This window comes from Empidonax traillii, unplaced genomic scaffold (genome assembly GCF_003031625.1).
Source record: "Empidonax traillii isolate 1590-97213 ecotype Southwest subspecies unplaced genomic scaffold, ASM303162v1 scaffold2045:size41244, whole genome shotgun sequence".
In the NCBI taxonomy this organism is placed as follows: domain Eukaryota; kingdom Metazoa; phylum Chordata; class Aves; order Passeriformes; family Tyrannidae; genus Empidonax; species Empidonax traillii.
This window is the reverse complement of record NW_020957238.1, coordinates 812-21,921: the sequence shown is the minus strand read 5'-3', so window position 1 is coordinate 21,921 and position 21,110 is coordinate 812. Positions and strand designations below refer to the sequence as shown.

The 21,110-nt window shown below is 33.3% G+C and overlaps 1 protein-coding gene across 1 annotated transcript in view; it reads right to left on the bottom strand.

Moving 5' to 3' along the window:
• Positions 1 to 20,838, bottom strand: part of LOC114071484 (CUB and sushi domain-containing protein 1-like) — a 38,509-nt gene extending 17,671 nt beyond the window's left edge. The window contains exons 1-10 of the mRNA XM_027909313.1: positions 20,654 to 20,838; positions 17,767 to 17,940; positions 12,842 to 13,024; positions 11,291 to 11,467; positions 9,953 to 10,132; positions 8,521 to 8,694; positions 7,401 to 7,574; positions 4,844 to 4,917; positions 1,882 to 1,993; positions 643 to 822 (exon numbers count right to left, since the gene is read on the bottom strand). Of these exons, the coding sequence (XP_027765114.1) occupies positions 643 to 822; positions 1,882 to 1,993; positions 4,844 to 4,917; positions 7,401 to 7,574; positions 8,521 to 8,694; positions 9,953 to 10,132; positions 11,291 to 11,467; positions 12,842 to 12,923 (1,153 nt within the window). The 5' untranslated portion in view covers positions 12,924 to 13,024; positions 17,767 to 17,940; positions 20,654 to 20,838. The remainder of the gene's footprint in view (positions 1 to 642; positions 823 to 1,881; positions 1,994 to 4,843; positions 4,918 to 7,400; positions 7,575 to 8,520; positions 8,695 to 9,952; positions 10,133 to 11,290; positions 11,468 to 12,841; positions 13,025 to 17,766; positions 17,941 to 20,653) is intronic.
• Positions 20,839 to 21,110: the final 272 nt, after the last annotated feature.

The window sequence follows — 21,110 nt, the reverse complement described above, 5'->3', positions numbered from 1 at the left end:
CATATTCTAAATATAGTTTTATTTTATTTTATTTTATTTTTCTGAATTGGGAACTTATAGCCATGTTTATTCTCATGTGAAGAGCAAATTTAGACTTCATAACTATATACTGAGATCTACTCTAGCAAAGTTACAGTGATGAAAGTTACACTGATATAAATAAAAGAGGAATCTAGTATAATTTTTTTATTTTATTATTCTTTTTTATTTTAGAAGATTTCCTTAGACAAAAATCACACCTGCATGAATCTAAAAGCTAAGATATTAAATAACTTTTATCATTCCTAATAGAAAACCATGTATTAAACACATACATTGAAACACTGCTTAAAACTGTGACATAAAATAAATACACTTAAGGATAATGCTTTATATTGCTTAGGTTTTGTTTGCTCGTTAGGGGTAAAAATATGTATGTGTGCCTGTGCATTTACACACACATATCCCATTGTCTTCCTCCATGAGTTCTAGATATTATACTCACTTTTTGATTTCTTCACTGTTTCTCCCTTAAAGTAAAAGTCGTTGTGTCATGCTTGTCTTTAATTGGTAAGTAAAAAAAAAATTAATCCTACCATATAAAATAAAAATGCCAGGGAAAATTAATTCCAACCAAGTAGGACCCAACAAGTGATGACTTACTTTTACAAATAGGTGATTTTCCTGTCCACTTCATATCTGGTTTACATGTCCGATGCTCTGATCCACCAGCAAGAAAAAATCCTGGCTGACAGGTGTACACCAATGTATACCCTAAAGTTGGAAGATCTATTGCTTTCACATCTACATGTGCCGGTGTTTCTGGTTGCCTGCAAGCATGAGCTGCAAAGGGTTTTTTAGAGTTAGAAAAAGTGGTGGTAAGCAGTTTTCACATTATTAGAGTAAGCAATTTGAAATAAATGCATGCCAACTTATTCCCTTTGATTATGTAAACTCTGTATAGTTTTTAACAATGTCTCTTAACAGTTTGTAAAAGTAACACTCAGAGTGCATAGTTTTATTATTGTGGGAAGATGGAAATGATACTATAATATATTTTGAAAAAAATAAAACAAAATTAAATCACATTGCAATCAGAAAAGAGTTAAAATGAAGACAAACACACGCCATTGTACATGGTTCAATGATTGATGAATTATTGTACTGTCACAGCTTCAAGTATAACTTCCACTCTGTGTTCTGAAAATTAGAGTGGTTACTGTGCTAAATAAATGCATATAGATTTCACTTGAAATAGAGGTTCCAAAACAAGGTTTGTCATAGAACATTGATTATAACAGATATGGTTACCCAGCATGCTTATATCTCTGCTTCACATGGTGTTCATTTATAACAATCCAAAGATACTTTGAAATAGGATAAGAATCTAAGGTCATTCTAGTGAACTACTTTTAGCTTAGGTCAGTGTAATTTAACACAATAGTTATTTGATGTCCTTCAACTCATACAGGGCTAATAGTATAGTAATAATTTGCATAACCGTGCATAGTTTGGAAAAAATGGATTTTGTTTGGTTGTACTTTATGGTTCACAAAATGCTAGTCAACAAAATACACCATGAATATTTCAGATCACTTTCTGTTCTTTATTAATCCAATACATGCACACAAAATATCCTAGATTAAATTAAAGTAGCTAATGCAGTAGGTTAGTGAGGACAGACTCTTTTTGAATACCATCAATAGAATTATTTTGAACTTCACTATAAAACTTTGGTCTTCAAATAGGAAACAAAAAACCATTTAAAAATCTGTTTTAAATAGTTTCCTGGTTTTGTTGCATATATGAATGTCCACGTTTCACTTTGTAACTCCTTTAAAATTGTATTTTAAGTAACTTTAAAATAGTATTTTAATTCATTAGAATAGAAACCAGACTTACGAATGCATTCAGACTGTATGCCGCTCCAGGTTAAGTTAGCAAGACAAGAACGTGTGGTAGATCCTTGAATATGATAACCTTTTCTGCATCTGAAATAAACTGTGCTCCCAACCTAAGGATCAAACCAGAATGTTAGATAGAAGAGACATCCATCACATATAGTCAGATCTCAAGACAGTGATAAGTTAATACAGAGATTTTTTCAATAATAAAAATGTCTGCTTTTCACAGTTTCTAGGGCTAATTTTTTTTTACGTGATGAAAAGTTTGAGCAATTGATCTTTTGTAACCTTATTTGAAAACAATATGAGGAAAAAACATTGACAAGGCTGTTCACATGGAAAAGAATGACGCACATACATTTCTGCTGCTAAGTTAGTCAGTGTGACAGAACCAAAGTAAATGCCTGAGATGCGTTTCTTTTCTGTACCTCACTGCATATATTTCAATACAACTTGACCATAAAGTCTCTTTCAAAGGCTCGTGTGACTTAACAAAACATGGGTTAGTCAAGGAAGAAGAAAAAACTACAAAGAACTGTGTCATCTACAAATAAATGCAATAGAGAAAACTCCAGGCCACGACTTCTTACACTGCACTTGTTACTATAGGCTAAGTTGTATTTGAGGTGTTCAACTAGCAGAATGATGTTATGGAAAGCCTTCCTATGATCAACTGCGATCAGAAGAAAAGGTAAAGTAACTGAGAAAATGCTCTTTAGATTTCCACTAAGAATAGAAATATGTGAAAACTAGACACAAAATTGCATGAAATACAGAATTTTCATAACAGACGAGAGAGAGATTATATGGACAGACAAAACTGACATTATTGGAAATTATGTGACTTAGTAATAAAGAAACATATCACATGGAAAAATTGTGTAAGTTGTAAATGAGTAGGGATTGATGCATATTAGTGAAAGAGCTTGCAGTTATAGAAATGTTATAGGTCTGCACTGCAAATGTCATAGCAGGACTGTAATGGAAATTAAAAGTGAGCATCTTCAAAAATGGCTAACTGCTAAACATACACCCAAGTACATAAAACCTGATTACCATGATAGATGTTTAGCAAATGCAATATCATTTCTTTCTGAAGTACCTTGAGAAAATCACTGGTATTTTTAAAGGTCAAATTACTGATAAGGCTTTGTAGACTTGTCTTTCTTGCTATTTTTAAACTTATAATCTCTATCTTGCCAAGGACACACAGCATGTCTGTAGTGGGGATGAGAACACTGTGCAGCTAGTCTTGACTCAAAGTCATCTTCCTTGTGAAATTGCCTATTCTGGTATCTGTCAGTAATAATGATATGCAAATCTTTTCCCACTGCTCCGAAAGACCAAGCAAAAAATAATGTATAAGCTCAAGGTAGTTACAGAGTTATATTGCTTTTTCATCTTACTGGTAATGTTAAAACAAAACCAATACACTCTGTATATAACACTTGGATGAAAAACATTGGGGCATTTGTAACATTCACAGCTCAGTGAAGCACAAAAGGCACAATGAATGAAGAAAGATAGGATGCTGGTAGGTAGGGGAAAACCCTTCAAAGGTCTTCTGGCTATCATCACACTTCTATAATGATTAAAAACTGTTAAAAGCTGTTTTTTAGAAACCTGGTTAAGTCATACAAACAGGAAGCCCACTAATCACATATGAAAAAACCCAAAAGCCATCTAGTTCACTACTAATTAGAGAGAAGTCTACATGTTGTTGTACCAAATAGTGTTTAGAGAGTGAAAGCACATACTTGAGAAATATTTAATATAGAATAGATGAAGATTTACTAGGGCCTCTAGAGGTGAATGAGAAGAGAAAATCAGCCTTCTTGGTCGACAGTAGAACAGTGAATGGGTCAGTACAATTCTGTTATTAAAGACCATTTATGAGGCAGATAAAAGGGGAAGAAATAAGAAAACAACCCCCTGACCAAATTAGGGGCAAAGAGTAAAGTTCTATTTGAAGTGAAAATGGGGACAGGTAGAGGGTCAAGATGAGACAACAGAAAGGCACCTATTGCAAGAAGTAGAACCTCAGGGGTAAGGCCACAAGATGTGGCTCAGGAAAAGGTGCCTTGGTGTCTGTGAGCCAGGCAGGAACACAAAGGGCAGAAAAGAGATGACAACCATAGCAACAAAAGACAGCAAAATTGCCAGAGAGAGAGGGTACCGATAACCAAAGGAACTTACAGAAAGGACTGTTTGAAAAACTGTTTTAGTAACTTGATTGGAATATGGCACACTGCCCTAGGTTCAGAAATATGCAGGAAACCCAAACAGAACATATTTTAGATTCCAATCACACATATTTACATCTGAAAAATCTATCCCATGAAGGTTATCAATCTATATAACGACTGTCATTTTTGCATCTACATTTATTTCCTCAATCACTTTTCTGCCTACCACTTGTTAAACTAATAACCTGTGAGGACTTTGGAAATTATAGAGAGGACATTCATCACAGAGAACCTGGACACAACACAGAATAATTTTATCTTCTCTGACTGAATCAAATATAACATAGATTGCTAATTTAGTAAAGCCACATGCTGACTTTTTTGTCAAGGACTACATGGCCTTTGGATCACACAGGTCTTTGGTTTTTAGGTATTTACTGACTATTCATCAATGTATGAAAGAATTATGATCATAAAGCAAAGTAATTATATCATGCCATATCATATTAAGTAGTCAGTTTATAAATATCTCTCCCTACTGAAGTCTTGTAAAGGACTGAACAAATGATATATTGCAGGGTTAGAAGTTCTTTCTTTAAGCTGGATGTTTGTAAAAAAATTTAGAGCATGAGTTTTTATTAAAAAGGGAGTGAAAATTCCATAAGGTTTGAATTAGACATTTAAGCCTATAGAAAATTTTTCTTAGGAAACTTAATATATATGTAATTATTAAATGCATTTTGATTTTAGAAAGCTAATAAATAATAAAATTACCTCATAACCTCTGGAACTATTCTGTATTCCAAAATGTGGAGTACCAGGGTCTGTACATGTATTGTGAGCTGGATCTAAATGCAAAATGTGAAACACAACACATATTATTGGGGTATGGAAAGAATACTCAAAAACTGTTTGCAAAGATTAAATCATTTCATCAATATCTAGTGATGACAAGAATTCAATTTTTAATGGAATGTGTGCATTTCTATGTATCACATTAGTATTTCCAACTAAATTTCCAAGATATATAACAGTAATTTGTTTCAGTACATAGTCATTATTTAAAAGTAATTTCTGTAGGTATTTCTGGCAGTGCAGACTTTAAAGTTACGATTATTTTTAAGTAATCTTGTCCTTTTAAACCTCTTTGAATCCGCAGTATATTTCACTATTCACAATGTAGTTGGAATATATAGGAAAATCTTTAGTTTCTCTTCATTTCAAGTGAACAGCTTAATGACTAATTTGGATTTCTAAAAAAAAAACCTAAAATTGAACTAAAAATCCATAACCCCCCCAAAAAGACCCCCAAACCCATAATCAGCCCAATTTCTTATAACAAGTAAAATAATTTTTTTATATATATTTTTTTTTCCTATGCCAACAAGAAAACAGGTTTTGAATGGAATACTATCTCAATTGTTGCTCAATTACTTTGCCTCCATAAAAAAAGCACATGGCAACAGAGTATAGCTAATTGTTTGATGTTTGCTTTCATAAGCCCAATTTAAAGAAGCCTGAAACTATTTTTAAATCAGCAATGTCCATATTCTGACGGTGGTTTTGGGGCTGCCCAGAGACATCCAAAAGTTAGACAGCACAGAACTTGATCCAATGGATCTTTTTGTAGGATGTGATTATCTCTTGGCAACAGAGTCTGCTTTGGTGCTGTCACTGAATTACGAAGAACAGAGTTTGGGACTCTATTTCATCTGTAACAATTTTTAGTTTTCTGTTGAGGGAAAATTGAACTTATCACTTACAATAATGTTATATATCATTTCACTCTTGGCTAACTCCCCTTTTCAATATTGAACATCAGTAGAGTATAAAAATTCAACTGGACTGATATTTACCAAGGGCTTCAAAAGTTAGGTGGATGTTGACCTAACGTTCAAGAATAAAAAGCAAACATGCTCCTGACCTTGAGCTGCTTTAACAGCTCAAGAACTTTTTATAAATTATTAGCTGAAGTGCTATTGCTAATAATAGACACATGAAGCTGAATTGACTTTTTAAGATTCATCTCATCTGAAGAAACAGTGGGGATAAAAAGGAGGACTTCTCAAAGTATTTTAAGGAAATTATCAATATCCAAAAATATGAAAGTTTGCACCATATGGTACCCTTAGCTGTCATTCTAGGTGTCATTGTTCGCTGTTCTTAACTTTCAAATTGCTTAGAAATTATAACTTTAAATATTTCAGATTATATAATACAATATATTTTATGTATACATACTTTTATATATATACACACAATATATAAATAAATAAATAAATAAATAAATAAATATATACATACAATATATATACTTTTACAATAACATAAAAACTATGATTTAAAATACTTATATCTTTGATGCAGTTCTTTCTATATGCTACTATATTATACTGTATAAAGTATAAACAAAAATGCCATGATGACATTTTCTAATTTAATTCTTTTCAGTAGACCTGAAATTTAGGTTTTGGAAACCTCGCCTACATAAGTGTAAGATTATTGCCCAGTTTACCAAAACTATGGACAGCAGAAGTTTTGAACTCATATAAAAGAATTCTGTTGACTGTTAATGCCTTCATTTAAAAATACAGGCTGCTTTCAAAAAAAACATACTTACCACCTTTTTCCAGAGTGCCCAGCCCAGCTCTTTTAAAAAGCAGGTATATTACTGTAACAAGGTATATAAATGGGCTACAATCTACATCTGAATGTCACTGTTTAGAAATATTGAAGAAGATTTTTTTATTATAAGACACAAATAATTTTCTCTAGCAAGTGACCCCAAGTTGGATCAAATTCTATTGCCAGTGGATGTCAGTTCTGTGCCCTCTCAGCCTTATTATGTAATATGCTAAAAGAATACCGGTTGCACATCAGTCAATGAAAAACAGAGAATTTGGGTATTCATCAGAATTTCAAAAGATCAGAGATGTACAAGCCACTTTCACAAAGTCCAAAATGCTTTTTTATTTAGGATTGATTTTGAGAAAAGCCTTGAACTTTCCAGTGACAAAATCTGGTCTTTAACCTGCCATGGTCTACTGCATACCTAAGAGATTCTAAAAATAGAACAAATTTATGCATTTGCACATATTGACATTCTGCATTTCCAGCAGACAAGTAATTATGTGAATTTACAAATTGCTTCATATGTGATTGTGTTTATCCTAAAATTCTTATACTCAAAATATAACCTTATTTACTAGTTCTTTTTATATTACAGAGATTTTTTTCTATATTTGGATAGCCCATTGCTAGATTTATGATCGTGTAGTAGTTTATCAAGAATATTCTCAGTAGAAACAGCATAAGTAGTGGTAGTTTTTACCTATGCATGTTGGCTGAATTCCACTCCAAGTACCATCTGCTTGACAGAATCGTCTTGAAGAGCCTATCAAAATAAAAGGGGGTCTGCACTGAAAGCTAACTTCAGATCTGTAGGTGAAACTTTTTCCATTGAGGCGTCCTTCTGCAGGAGTACCAGGGTCACCACAAAACACAGCTAATGTATAAAAAAGGAAAGAAATAAATAAAAGAGTTATTAAAAACTGCACATTCTTTAACTGAAGCATTCTACATTGTTTTATGTGCAAAACAAGCATACTTAATATGAGTGCAAATGCTATGTTTATTATTTGTGTAGGATTGTTGCTCTGATAAATCCTTGACAGCAATTTAAAATTATTTATCAGTGTTATAACTATTGTAAGCATAAAATTAACCTGGAAAAATAGACCTTTTAATTGAGACACTTAAATGCTGATTAGATTTGGATGACAAAATACTCCCAAAGTAGACAATGCTATATTGCAATGCTTCAAAGCATAATCAGTTTTCACATCAGTCACCCTCAGATGAGTAGGCTGGAAATTTTTGCCCTAGTTAGATAAAATCAAAATTGTTTATCAGAGTCCCGACAAGATTGCAAGCACTGAAGGAGATGAATTGACAGATTTGGAAGATGCTAAAAATCAAATACAAGCAAGATATGAGGGTATGTACTCGCCTTTAGAAAGAAAAAATTGTTTAGAAAGGAGTGCAAGGACATGAGCTTAAGGGTTAGCATTTTTGTTTTCACCTGTCAATGGAAATGGAAACAGGGAAGAAAAAAAAAGGAAAAGTGTAAGGGAATATTTCAATCATGCTCACCACAAGTCAAATTCAGAATATCTGAAAGGATTATCAGTAGGGCAAATGCTGATGGGTCCAATTTGGTAAAAAGAGATGGAGGTGACGTTCAGGGAGAGAAAGAAGACCGTGCCCTTAACAGGCACAGCCACTCAATTTCATAAGTAAGCTTTTTGGTAGGAGGAGGGAGAATCCTGTGGTAATTCATCTATTACCTGATGTAGCTGAGTCCTTTTTAAACTGTGATTCTGTGACTGTAGCCCAAGACAACTGATTGTAGCTTTGGTGAAGCCCAACACAACCATACCCTGAAAACTTACGCAAACACTGTGGGATGTCTCCCCGCCAAACTCCTCGGCCTTCACAGGAGAGAATAGCTGTGTTAGACAGCTGATAGCCTTCTGCACAGCTGTAACTCACACTGGCACCCCAGCGATAGTCAGATCCTTCCACTTTCCCATACAGCACTGTTGGAGGGGGGCCACAAGTAATAGCTGTGCCAGAAAATAAAATTTATAATTTTAATAATTTATAGGGTTTAGGAAAGTGCAATATAATACATACTCATACTTTTGAAACTAGAAAACATATTTCAGGCCATTCTGTTCCAACAAAGCATGTGTTGACAAAGCAGCCTGTTATAGACAGAAAACCAATTTAAATACAAATATACAACTGTTGGGTCTAGGAGGTCTCTGAGCAGTAGGTTGCTAGAAGCCAAAAGAGTATATAGCTTATGCAGTTATGAATTCTTTCCCTACATATCCATTACTGATTATTGTTGGCAACAGGTTACTGAGCTAGGTAAAATTCTAAATATTTGCATCTTCTTTTAAACTAATTTTGCAGCACTATTTAATATGATTTTGTTCATTCACCTGCTCATTTCCTAAGGCTTTCAGCACACAATGGTAATTAACTTTATTGGTAATTAGTGGCTAAGAGCCTTAGAAATTCTCTGTTTTCCACCTTCTGATAAGAGTGCCCAAAATGATGAAATCTGGAATGACCAGGTTTACATTTTCCTATAATTTCTTTTAACAAAGTGCACGACCATAAAATCACTCAGCCAGTGATTTTTACAACAGAAAATGTAGCCAGTTGAATACATATGCCAAAATTTGATTAGTAGGCTAGACTTAGACATCACATTGAAGTGGTGCAAGGTGAGTTGGCAGTGTAGGCCTTTTCTAAGCAGAAGACGCCCTAGGCTGTTAAATTTACTCCCCGGGCTGCTGTAGTGGTGCTAACAATTTTCATCAGGCTGCCTTATTTGTCTTTTAGCTTCATCTGCACTATGACCTTCCTGTTAGCACATGTAATTAGCTATGTGGGAAGCATATTTCTGGCTGTTTAGGATGATTACACTACTTGCAACAAGGCAATCTTTTACAGGAAGTTTGGTTTGCAGAATTTTGTCCATCTGATCCAAGATAAAAGGAAAATGAGTTCTTCATTCTCTCCTTTTTAAGTTGAGTGTTCTGACAATCTTCATTGCAGACTGATTTGTTTCTACTGTAGTCATTAATGTCATAATTTTGACTGATATTATAGTATGGTATACATGCAAAATAAATACAAATTCTACACAATTTATACAAAAATATATCTAAATGTTTTAGTTGTATTTGAACAGTAATGCCCCAGAGAATATTTGACAATATTTTTTTTCACAAATAAAGACACTAATTAGTGAATTTCACCTATAGTGTCAAAACAGCATTTGTAAACTATGTAAATGCAAAAGTTTACCTTTGCAAATTGGTTTACTCTGGTTCCAAGTGCTGTCTTTTATACAACGCATGGTAGATGAACTTGGAGGCTCCATCAAGTACCCTGGATTGCACTGATAGCTGACTGTCTTATTAAAGGTGAAATCATTTCCAAACTGAATGCCATTTGCTAATGCACCTGGATCTCCACAATTGATCACTAGTGAGGAAAAGAAAAAAGGTTTGTTTTTTTTAAATAAATGTTGAACCATGTGTACATTGAACCATATATACCTAAAGTCTTTTTTTAGTGTACAAAACAAGAACAATTCTGATCAACATATTTCACCAAAAAATAAAAACTTAGTCTCCAATTTTATCTAAGAAGTTATTGTCTGGCACTTCAATATCATGGTCAGATATTGTTTTCCTTTAACACAGTAGCCTAAGCTGGTGTGCTCTACTGCTACTGCAGTCTGTTAGTGGTAGTTTAGATTTGAAAGTAGTTTGACAGGAATTCTTTTTCCTTCATACTGGTATCTTTGTCACATTATGCCTAGTGGTGGTGGTGCAATGCAATTCCAGCAGTGTTATGAAATTCTTCTTTATTTTTTTTTTCTTTTTTTGTATTTATGACTGTACTGATGTACTATGAGTTTGTCCTTGTCAGTGAGGCCACTAGCCCTGCTTGCCTTGTAGCATTCTTCTGGTCTCTGTCCACTTTCCCTGATGGAATAACCCAGTCTTGCTGCTCCCTGATTCTTGGTTGACTGATCAACTCTGACTTGTTTGACTTACAATAAAAACTGTCACAGTAATGTATCCAATTATAGATCCAAAATCTAACTTAGAGCTACCAGAACTTCATCCTCTAACATAAACCACAAGAATAAAAAAAAAAAAAAAAAAAAAAAAAAAAAAAAAAAAAAAAAAAAAAAAAAAAAAAAAAAAAAAAAAAAAAAAAAAAAAAAAAAAAAAAAAAAAAAAAAAAAAAAAAAAAAAAAAAAAAAAAAAAAAAAAAAAAAAAAAAAAAAAAAAAAAAAAAAAAAAAAGCTAGAGGAAACTATTGAGGAACACCTAAGTAAAATATGATTCTAAAGAATTATACTATATTATAGTTATATTATCAGTGTTGACACTCGTGTGTCAACAAATGCAATAAAGTTACTTATGTAGCCATCTTAAAAAGATAAATTGGAAACATTTAGCATGTATTAAAAGGGCATGTACCTTGAGATATATAAAAATATTCATGTATTACAAGACAGACACATGTGGAAAAATGTGTTCCACTATCTATCAAAACAATATTTTTCAGTAGGAAAGCATGGATGACTAACTACATCAAAACTTTAGAAGAAGAAAGTTTCCTTCTGACCTGTGCAGTCTGGAGCAGTGCCAGTCCACGTCCCATTAGCAGTACAATGTCTAGTAGTTAGCCCCGAAGTTTTATAACCTTCCCAGCAGGCATAAATGACTGAACTGGAGAATAATATTCCATCAGTGTATATTATCATACCATTGGCTGGGGTGCCAGGGTTCCCACAAGATACAGCTGTGAAGAAGAGATTTAAAAAAAAAAAAAAAAATCAATATTTCAATGAGACGTGACTAACTGGCGGAAAAAAAAGTGCAAACACAAACAACTAGATTAATTGCTCATCTTTAAAAAAAAAATGTAGCAAGTTTTAGTAGGAAAATATTTAATAGGTATATTTTTAAATTAATTATTTCTGTTTCTTAATATTATCACTTTACTTGCATTTGAAAGGGGCTTTCTTTTTTACTTTGATTTTGATTTTGTTTTTTTTTTTCCTGAAAATAGAAGGTTGAAGCAAACAATATAAAGAAATGGTGGAAAAAAAGCAGGGTTTGAAACAATTATAATTGCCACTGACTTCTGCTGCCCTACTATACTTAATGTCTTCATGTAAGGAAAGCAGAAAAAATTTTGCTAAACTTCAATATTTACTGAAAACACCGATCCAAATACTAATCCTGTGCACGCTGCCATTTTCGCACAGTTATGATGATATCTTCACTGACAGGAGATTATTCTGTGCTGAAGAATATTGTAAAAGAACAATTATTACATGAGGCTACTGTGATAAAATGCCTAGGTGAAAAAAAAATATGAATTTGTTAAAAAGATTTTGTCCTGTCTTTCATTTTATTGTTTAGTTTAGGAGACAAGAGATACTACAAAATTCACCAACTACAATGAATTAGAGAAGCAGCTTTTCAAAGCAAGAAGTCATTATAAAACTGAATTTAAAGTCCTCTATTCCTGCTTTCTGATTCTGACTGTACAACAAAAAACAAAAATAAAAAAAATCTTTATTTTTATTTTTATTATTTTATCTTATTTTACAATGTGATTTTCAGAAATATTCTCTGTTTCATTTCCTCCAAGAAAGAGGTAGTATATATCTCATTATATATTTTATATATATATCATTAAATATTAGTTTAACTTTTGTGGAGAAATATACATTAATTTATACTTAATTAGGAATACAACTTTATTTTATAATTTGTTTAGTACTTCATGCACAGATATTACATAGAAAGAGAAGATGAAAGTATTTTATTGCTATAAAACAGATGACAGATTTATTACTCTATTTTCATATCTTCAATCAAAAGCATTCGTTTAATCTTACATTTAACTCTGGTATCTACTATCTATTTTCAGACTCAATATTGTTTAATTGAAATTATTTTCTCACAAACTTCTTTATTACAAAACTTTACAGTTTGGATTTAGGTTTTCAAGCAAAAAAATGAACTGCTTGCAAACTTTTTTTTATTACCTATCTACAGAGAATTATGAAAGCATATTTCTGTGTAATATTTTTTCAGTCAAAGAATAAAAAGTCAGTAAACGTCATTCACTGGTGTGATAAATACCAGTGGTATCAACACCTACCTTCACACACAGGCTGGATTCCTGACCAGGAACCATTGAGCAGGCATGTTCGTTCTGCAGATCCCCTCAGCTGATAACCCATTTCACAGGAGAAACGTAGCAAACTTTTTATTTTGAACTCCTCCCCTAGTCTAGACCCATGAGCCGGAACGCCCGGATCATCACAATAACCGGGATTATTTCCTGTAAAACACAACATAGTAGAACTACCGGCAGAGACATTACATGCAAATGTAGTGGCAGGGACAATACTCTCTTGTGAACAGCACTACTAACTGCATTGTTTCTGTTACAATCCATCCCTTTTCTTCTGGTATAAGAGTGTGAAACAAAAGCCAAAATACATCTTTTTTACCCTACTTCTTCTCTCAGACCAATACAGACCTAAACATAGAAGTTGACATAAATAAAAGATAAAAGATGTGAACATGTGAAGCACCTCTGTCACTTTTTGACAGTTCAACAAATTTGTTGTCTTTTTGACATAGTTTCTACACGTATTTTACTGTTCAACTTCTGTCCTAGTAATAACTTCTAATAACAAGAATTAGATAACAGCATGAGTGAGGAGGAGAAGCATATTCAAGTTTCTTAAGAAATGCATTTGAAATATCTATATCCACACTGTCACCTGTCCCTCTGCACCAGTCAAGAATGAAAAGGACACCTCATAACCATCCTTATCCTTTAAATTTTTATGTAAATATTGGTTACAAATTCAGAAGAGAAATAAGGTGCTGCAAGACAGACTTTTCAAAGATGTCTTCATAGGTCTAATTAACCAGTCAACTACCATATCATATAAAGTGGCTGCTACAGGAAATGATATACAAAATGATTAAGGAAGCACAGTCTCAGTATCAAGAATTAATCATAAATTTTGGCAAAAAATTGTATATCTCCTAAATCCTTTTGTGTCTAAACTGTAGTCCATAACAACATTATCCTTTGTTCTCCATGTTTAAATTATATGTCTAGATTCAAATTCTATTGAAACTGGGGGTTGTGTTTGTGGTTTTTGTTTGTTTCTTTGTTTCTTTTTTGTTTTTTTTTTTTTTTTTTTTTTTTTTTTTTTTTTCCTTCCAAAATCTATGCAAATAATTTAATCGGTTGAAGTCTGTATATTCTTGCAAAGGTTTTTCATCAAGGGCACCCCTTCATATGAAGAACAAAATCATGAACAAAGGAATAACCATAGCAAATCTTTGAGGAAACTCAAATATTTAATTGAAAAATAAAATTGTCTAAAGTCAGAAAACATGATTATGTGCACATTATAAGGTTTTAATTATAACAAATATGAGTAGATACAATCATGCTTTCTCGCAAAAGGAGGCCAAGAGACACTCTCTGAATTCCAGGCTAACTTGTGGGTTTTAATTGCATCGACTTTGTTTAGAACTAAGTTCTTCTAGAAGAGACTGTTTCTGTTACCCTGCCCTACAGCATTTGGACATAGATTTCCTGATCTAAGTGCATGTTTGTGAACAGTGTGGGTGTCTTGAAGCCAGCTGGTATATTCTGTCCACATCTATATCGTAAAACTGACTTTCCAAAACATGGTGGCTGTATCCGAACTGACTGTTGAGAATGATCTCTGGCACACACAAACTTGTGAAGTAATTGCAAGGTTGCTAGGGCTGAAAATATTCTGGAACAATTCTAAGAGTATAATGGTCCCAGTGATTAGGTACTAGCTTCTGTGACTTATGCCCTGGCACTGTTAAAGCAGAAGTCCAGATGTGGCCACTAGATGCTGTCTTCTTCCACTTACTTTAAGACATTACTATTTCATAGATATTTCTGTCTGCTTAAAACGTGTGAAATAACATGGGGACTGTGATTGAGGCTACGACTGTGGCATGCTTCCAGCATGAAACAACTATGTGGCACATATTTTGGCTTGTGAAAGGAAAGGAATTGTTCAGGGCAGAATGATCTATGATTCCGAAAATCTAATGATGTCTTAGTTTGCTTTGGGACTTTGCTGAGGGAATTATTACAAATTATTAAATTATTAAAAAAAATGTAGAATTTTTTTTTCTTGGACACATCTAATTTTGACTTGGAGAAAATCTGAACTGGGGCCATGCAATTTTATAGTCAAAGGGTATAGACAAAGGCAGTTGCAGTATTATAAAGGTCTAGACACTTTTTTATTTAGCAATGTAGATGTCTGCATATCCATTATCAAAAAATGAATGTGAGTCATCTCAAACAACAATCTCAACTATCGCTTAATTCATAAGATAAAAAAGGCCGTCATTGTAAAGGGTCCCAGGTGACAACAGACCCTGATATCATACTTATACCATCATAAAATCATCATGCATTCAAATATATATTAATGTATAATAAAGAATAAATCCCATGCAGAAACAGACTACAGTTTTTAAACATTACATTTGGACTGTTTTTCATATCCCTGAAGTACAAAACCAATTAGAGTTCTCAGCCATCCTGGGTACAATCATTCTTTCATTGTCATTATGACAATGAATCATTCATACTGGATTTTGATGGAGTAATCTCCTGAATTTCTAACATGAATAGTGTAGTTATTTTTATAATTCTAAATACCTTAGAGAAATGAGATACTGTTGGAAGTTCCCTGTAAGAGGTGTATTCACAGTGGAGAAAAACCTCTGAAGAAAAGGAGAACTGAAGTAAAAACAGCTTTGGAATGCAGCTAAACTACTGGACAACAGATAACTTCCTACCTCAGAGACTGCTTTTTATGTTAAAAAAAGTGTTATGTTTATTCAACTTAGTAACAATGTTGTGAGAGAAAAATCTTACTTTATATGTAATATGCAGTTTCAAATATTGTTAGCCCTGTCGCTATTGATTGTAACCCCTCTGCTTACTGGCCTCTGATAGTTAATATTTATAATTTTCCCCCTTCTTTCTGTCTCTTCTCACCCATATTTGGATGTGTATAGTTCAGTTTCTCCATTTATAGACATCCCCTTGCATGAAACTTCCTTAATTCCTCCCAAATTCCACACATTCCATGCTGTACCACATAAAAGCTAGCTCATCCCTGAAATAAAGATTCATCCATTTTGTCTTCACTATGTGTGATTTCTGTGCAAAGTGGACACACGGTCTTAATATTTAGGAGGTGTGACAGCTTTTGCCTCCAATAAGAGACTTTTTAGGGTTTTCTTTGGCTATTTTTAGACAGTTTTTTTGTCTGGTTTTGGTTTTTGGTTTTTTGGAGGTTGGGTGGTTTTTTGTTTTTGTTTTTGTTTGGTTTGGTTTGGTTTTTTTTGTTGTTGTTGTTTTTGTGTTTGGTTTGGTTTGGGGTTTTTGTGTGGTTTTGTTGTTTGTTTTTTTTGTTGGTGGTGTTTGTTTTTTTTTTAAATTGAGCTAACAGAGATAGATTTTCATTTTCCTCAGGAATCCCCTTGCTCTCAAGGTGCTGTTCCATCATGTCCAAAGTTAGACAATTCAATTCTGCATTAGTAGCAATATTTTAGTTACACTAGATATATTTTCCTCACCCTAGGAGATGAGTATAATGCTCTTATAATGTTTTCAAAAATCTATGAGTCTATAAAAATGCTATCATATTTGTGACTGATATCTGAAGAGCCTAAATTATTAGCCATTAAAATATCTTTCTGACTGCATGAGAATTTTCCTTGTGATAAGAAATGGTAGATAAAAGCACTAGAGGGCTATGACCTTAAAAATGTTGAAGTCTTGGTGCAATTCCGATCTGGCATATTAGACTGGATAAAAAGGTGTAAGTGACATAAATGTGGGCTTAAGACAAGCAAGAAACGCCTTGTGTAAAAGCCACATGATTGTTCTGCAGAGATTCCTTTCAGGTCTAGGCATAGAGATTATGAGATCCAGCAGTCTGAGAAGACTCTAAACTATTTCCTTCTCAAGCAGCATAGATCAGAAAAGAAATACTGGTGATTTAAATTCACTTCCTTTCCCCAATATTTCAAATTCTTTTCAGCATCCTTTCAGAATCAGGTCATAAATGGACCATTTTCTATTAGAATTTATTTAGAGCTTTCTCAAAGTACTGAATTTAAATAGGCTACACCTGTTTATATTAAATATTCAAATAAGGTCAAATCTGAATTGAACTGCATTGATTTGGATCAGCCCAACAATGGGCATGTCCAAGAGTTCAAAGTGAATTATAAGCAAATTGTATAATAAGTAACTATAAACAATTTTCTCACTAGGAAATTTTATTTTCAAATGAGTCAGGTATTTGTTTCCTTATATATTGAAGTGTGTAGACTTGTTTCCCCTACAAAAACTATTAAAATGCTTTGGATGTCCTCAGCAGCCAACCCTTGCCTGAGCTCACCACTTCAACAAAACTGTGAAATGGTTTATGGCTTCTACTAAATTTGCGTAGTCTGTGAGAGAATAAACTGTTCCTGTACTTCCTGAACATGCCAGACATTTATGGCGTTTGCACATTGAGACACTAATAAAGTATATTTCTGTAAGTGAAAAGAGGAGCAATATGAAATTTATAATGAAGCAATAATGAAGTTTACCATTAGTATCTTTGCTGTAGAGGTTTTTATTCATCGTTTTCTGATGTAACAACCTTTGTTTATGCAAAACAGTGCTCATAAAAATGAAATTTAATATATGCATCCTTTTTAATCAAAACCCAAGCTGGTTTTAAGTACTGTTTTACATGTTCTATACACTGCAGCATGCAATGATAACACCTAGCTAAGAAGTGAATTTGTGAAGTAATGACAAAGAGAATGAGACAATTATGGTAATATTTCAATAAATGGGTATGATCTACTGAGTGGCTATTGGTGAAATTAAAATATACTTGGAAAAGAAATAAATGTCTGACTGCAGCTAAAAACATGCGTGAGACAAGCCTTATTTATGTGACAAGGTGACATTCAGATACTGGTTGGTACATGTACCTGAACAGTGAGGGAGGGTCCCACTCCAGTGGCTATCCTCTTGGCACTCCCTTGTAGAATTTCCTATGAGCCTTCGACCCGCTGTGCAAGAATAGTGAACTATGGAGCCATATGTAAATTTGTCTCCTGAAAGAACTGCATTTGCAGGTACCCCAGGATGTCCACAAGAAATGGCTAACAAAGGAAAGAGCACAATATGGTTTCAGGGCACAGAAAAACATTCTATTATAACTTTTAAATATAAGGCTGGTTCCACACAACATACACTTCTGTCTGGATTTCAACTCTTTCATATTTTCAGTTTTGCTGTTGCTATAGATGATTTACTGCTCATTTGTAAGATTAAACACAAAATTTCATATAAAATTAACCCATCCAGTTCAGCCATTATTTGAAAATATAAAACTTTCTTTCCTGATTCATTTCTGTTCACTGTCCTTCCCTACAAATAGTGTACATTATTCCAGTTACAGTTAGGAAAGAATAAACCAAATAAGGTTAATGTTGCAATGTGCTATATGTTACAGATATGATTATCATATCTGTAGCTCTATCATGTTTATAAAATAACTAGATACAGTTTAAGCAGTACAGTGAAATATAGTATTCTGTAGTATTACTATAGCAATGTGTTGCACTAGACTGAGCAAGAGGAAAATGGATTACTGAACATTTTTTCTAATTTTTAAATCATATTTATGGTTAAGTTAAATGTGTACCTTTTGTTTGAAAAAATCAGATAAACATTTTTGGAACATAAATAGCAAATATAACTAGTTCAGATCTGTTATATGAAGAAACATAAGTCATAAACAGTCACATGAACAGGCAGCATTTAAAGAGACCATTTGAACTTTAGAAGCTTGATAAGTTACTTGAAAGAATTATCTATGATTAAAATACCTTTTTAGAAAAAAAATCACCTCTTTTTCTGATGACTATTTCTGACACATAACAAAATTTTCTCTGTTGTACCAGATCCCACGATAATGTCAATCTGACTGCACAATGGATTTCTGACAAGGTTTGTGGTCCTGACCAATGCTGTGTGTTTCTCTTGTGTTTCTTGGGTTGGTTTAAGCGTTCATGTAGCAAATGGTATGGCAAACCAGGCCACTGGTCTGGGTGAACAGTCCCAGAAAAAAATCAGTGTTTCGTTTTCAGTCAGAGCAGTTACCTTAATGAGCTTACTTCAGTGCCATGGAAATGCAAGTCCTATCACAATTCTAGAAATTTCTGAAATTTCTATTTGTTTACTCTTGAACTAGAATTGCTCATGGTAAACTGTGTCTACTTTGGGTTCAAAACTTATCTCAACTGCCTGTCCAAGTACTTTGCCTTATCACCAAAATCAATCTTGAAAAAAATCACACTTGGGAAAAAGAGATTATCACTGATAACTTTTGAAAACCACATCTCTCTTATAGTACTTGAAAAAGCTCTGAGTGCTTTAATCTGTGAATAAACAGATTTTTCTCTCACAAAGAGCCCTAATCATTTCATTGAATTTTCCTTAGAGGAAAGAAATTTGATTTGTCCAAGTGATACTTAGGGTTCAGATGTGTTTCAGCCCAACAGCAGCAAATTAGCAAGAGTAAATCCAGTAGGTTTAATTGAGGCCTAATCTTTAGATTGAGGGATATAGACACCTCCCAGGCTCATTTGAAAGTTCCTATGGACTCAATCAATAGTCCCCAAAGAAAGGTCATGGATTCCTATTATAAATGCACAGATACCTATGATTTTTCTTGAGCTCTGTCTAAAAGCAGAAAGTCATATAAATGCTATCAAACTTCCAAAATGCTTGATGTGGAAAGATGGGTATCTATTTTAGGTGATTTAGATCCTCCATCCTCTTTTGCCCCTCGCATAAGGAGCATCTCTTCACACTGAAACTCCACTCTTGGAAGTAGGAAGGGATCACTGACAGATTTGGGCCATGGACTTTCATAATGGTTTGTCTAAGATACAAAAGTTAAGGACTATACTTGTATCAGTAAAATGTTCTCACCAAGTGAAAAATGTATACAGATTTTTGTATTTAAAATGCTATATTTTGCCTAATTATTTTAGTATTGAAATGTGAATAAACGCATTTTTTCAGGTTATACCTCTTATTGATAGATATTGAAAGTGTAGATTTTTGTGAAAAATCAAAACAAAACTGCTTGGGTCATGTGAATATTAGATACATAATAGTACGAAGACCAAGCATAACAAAGAAATATTTTCACTAACCTAATTACATTTATTGCTCTGCTATAAATCCATAAAACAAATAGTTTTAATAAAAAATCACAATTTGTAAAGCAAAAACTTTAAAATAATCCGATATGTTTCAAATTAAAGTATACTCCAACTTAATTTATTATTCCTCTAATTGCATTGTAAATCAGAAATCATGTCAGCACATTAATAGTGACCAGAGAAGAAAAATATCTCAATGGAAATTAAAGTCAGCCAAACTGTTATTCTTCAAAGATCTGCAGTTCACTGAACTGATTGTAGGAAACACCAGAACATTTCCTCCCTCTCTGCAGAAAAAGTGATGGAGGAAGTATGAAGTGATGTTGTAAAAAGACTTTCTTGAGCAAAATTTTTCCCTAGCTGTTTTCAGATATCTTAATAATTCATCAAAAGGGGAAATTAATGTTAACTTTCTGGCTTTAGAAATAATGCTTCTGCAATTCCCTATAAACACATTTTTAATAATGGCAAGTTGCGTGATATCTTAACATTTTCTTAGTGAGACATACAATTTGCAATATGTTGATCCTAAAGTTCAATTTTGTTCTTCAACAGATGGTTACACTTTTTTTTTTCGGTCTATCATGATTTAAAATCATGCAGCACTCTTGAATATTAATCCAACTGAAGGAATACTTACACAAACACTTTGGTAATGATCTATCCCATAAACCATTAGCTTTACAGGTCAGTGCAGACGAGCCCAACAGATAAAAGCCCTTCTTGCAATGGTATGCCACACTTGTTCCGTATTTGAAACTCTCGGGATAATTCTGCTGTCCATGCCGAATTGCATTTTCCACAAAGCCAGGATCAGAACAGTTCACCACTGTAAGACAAACAGTATTCATATCAGGTATGTTGACTCTAAGTAAGGATAAGCACTAAAAAGCATAAAGTAATTTTTTCAAGCAGCAGTTAAAAACATAAAAAATTATGGGTTTTATCATAGCTGTTTAGGTTTTATATAACGTATATCTACCCTCCCCAATAATTTCTTTTATACTTTCTTGTGAACATAGAATCATAGAATCATTTAATAGTTTGAGTTGGAAGGGACCTTTGCAAACACCAAATTTTGCTCTCTACTAATCTGA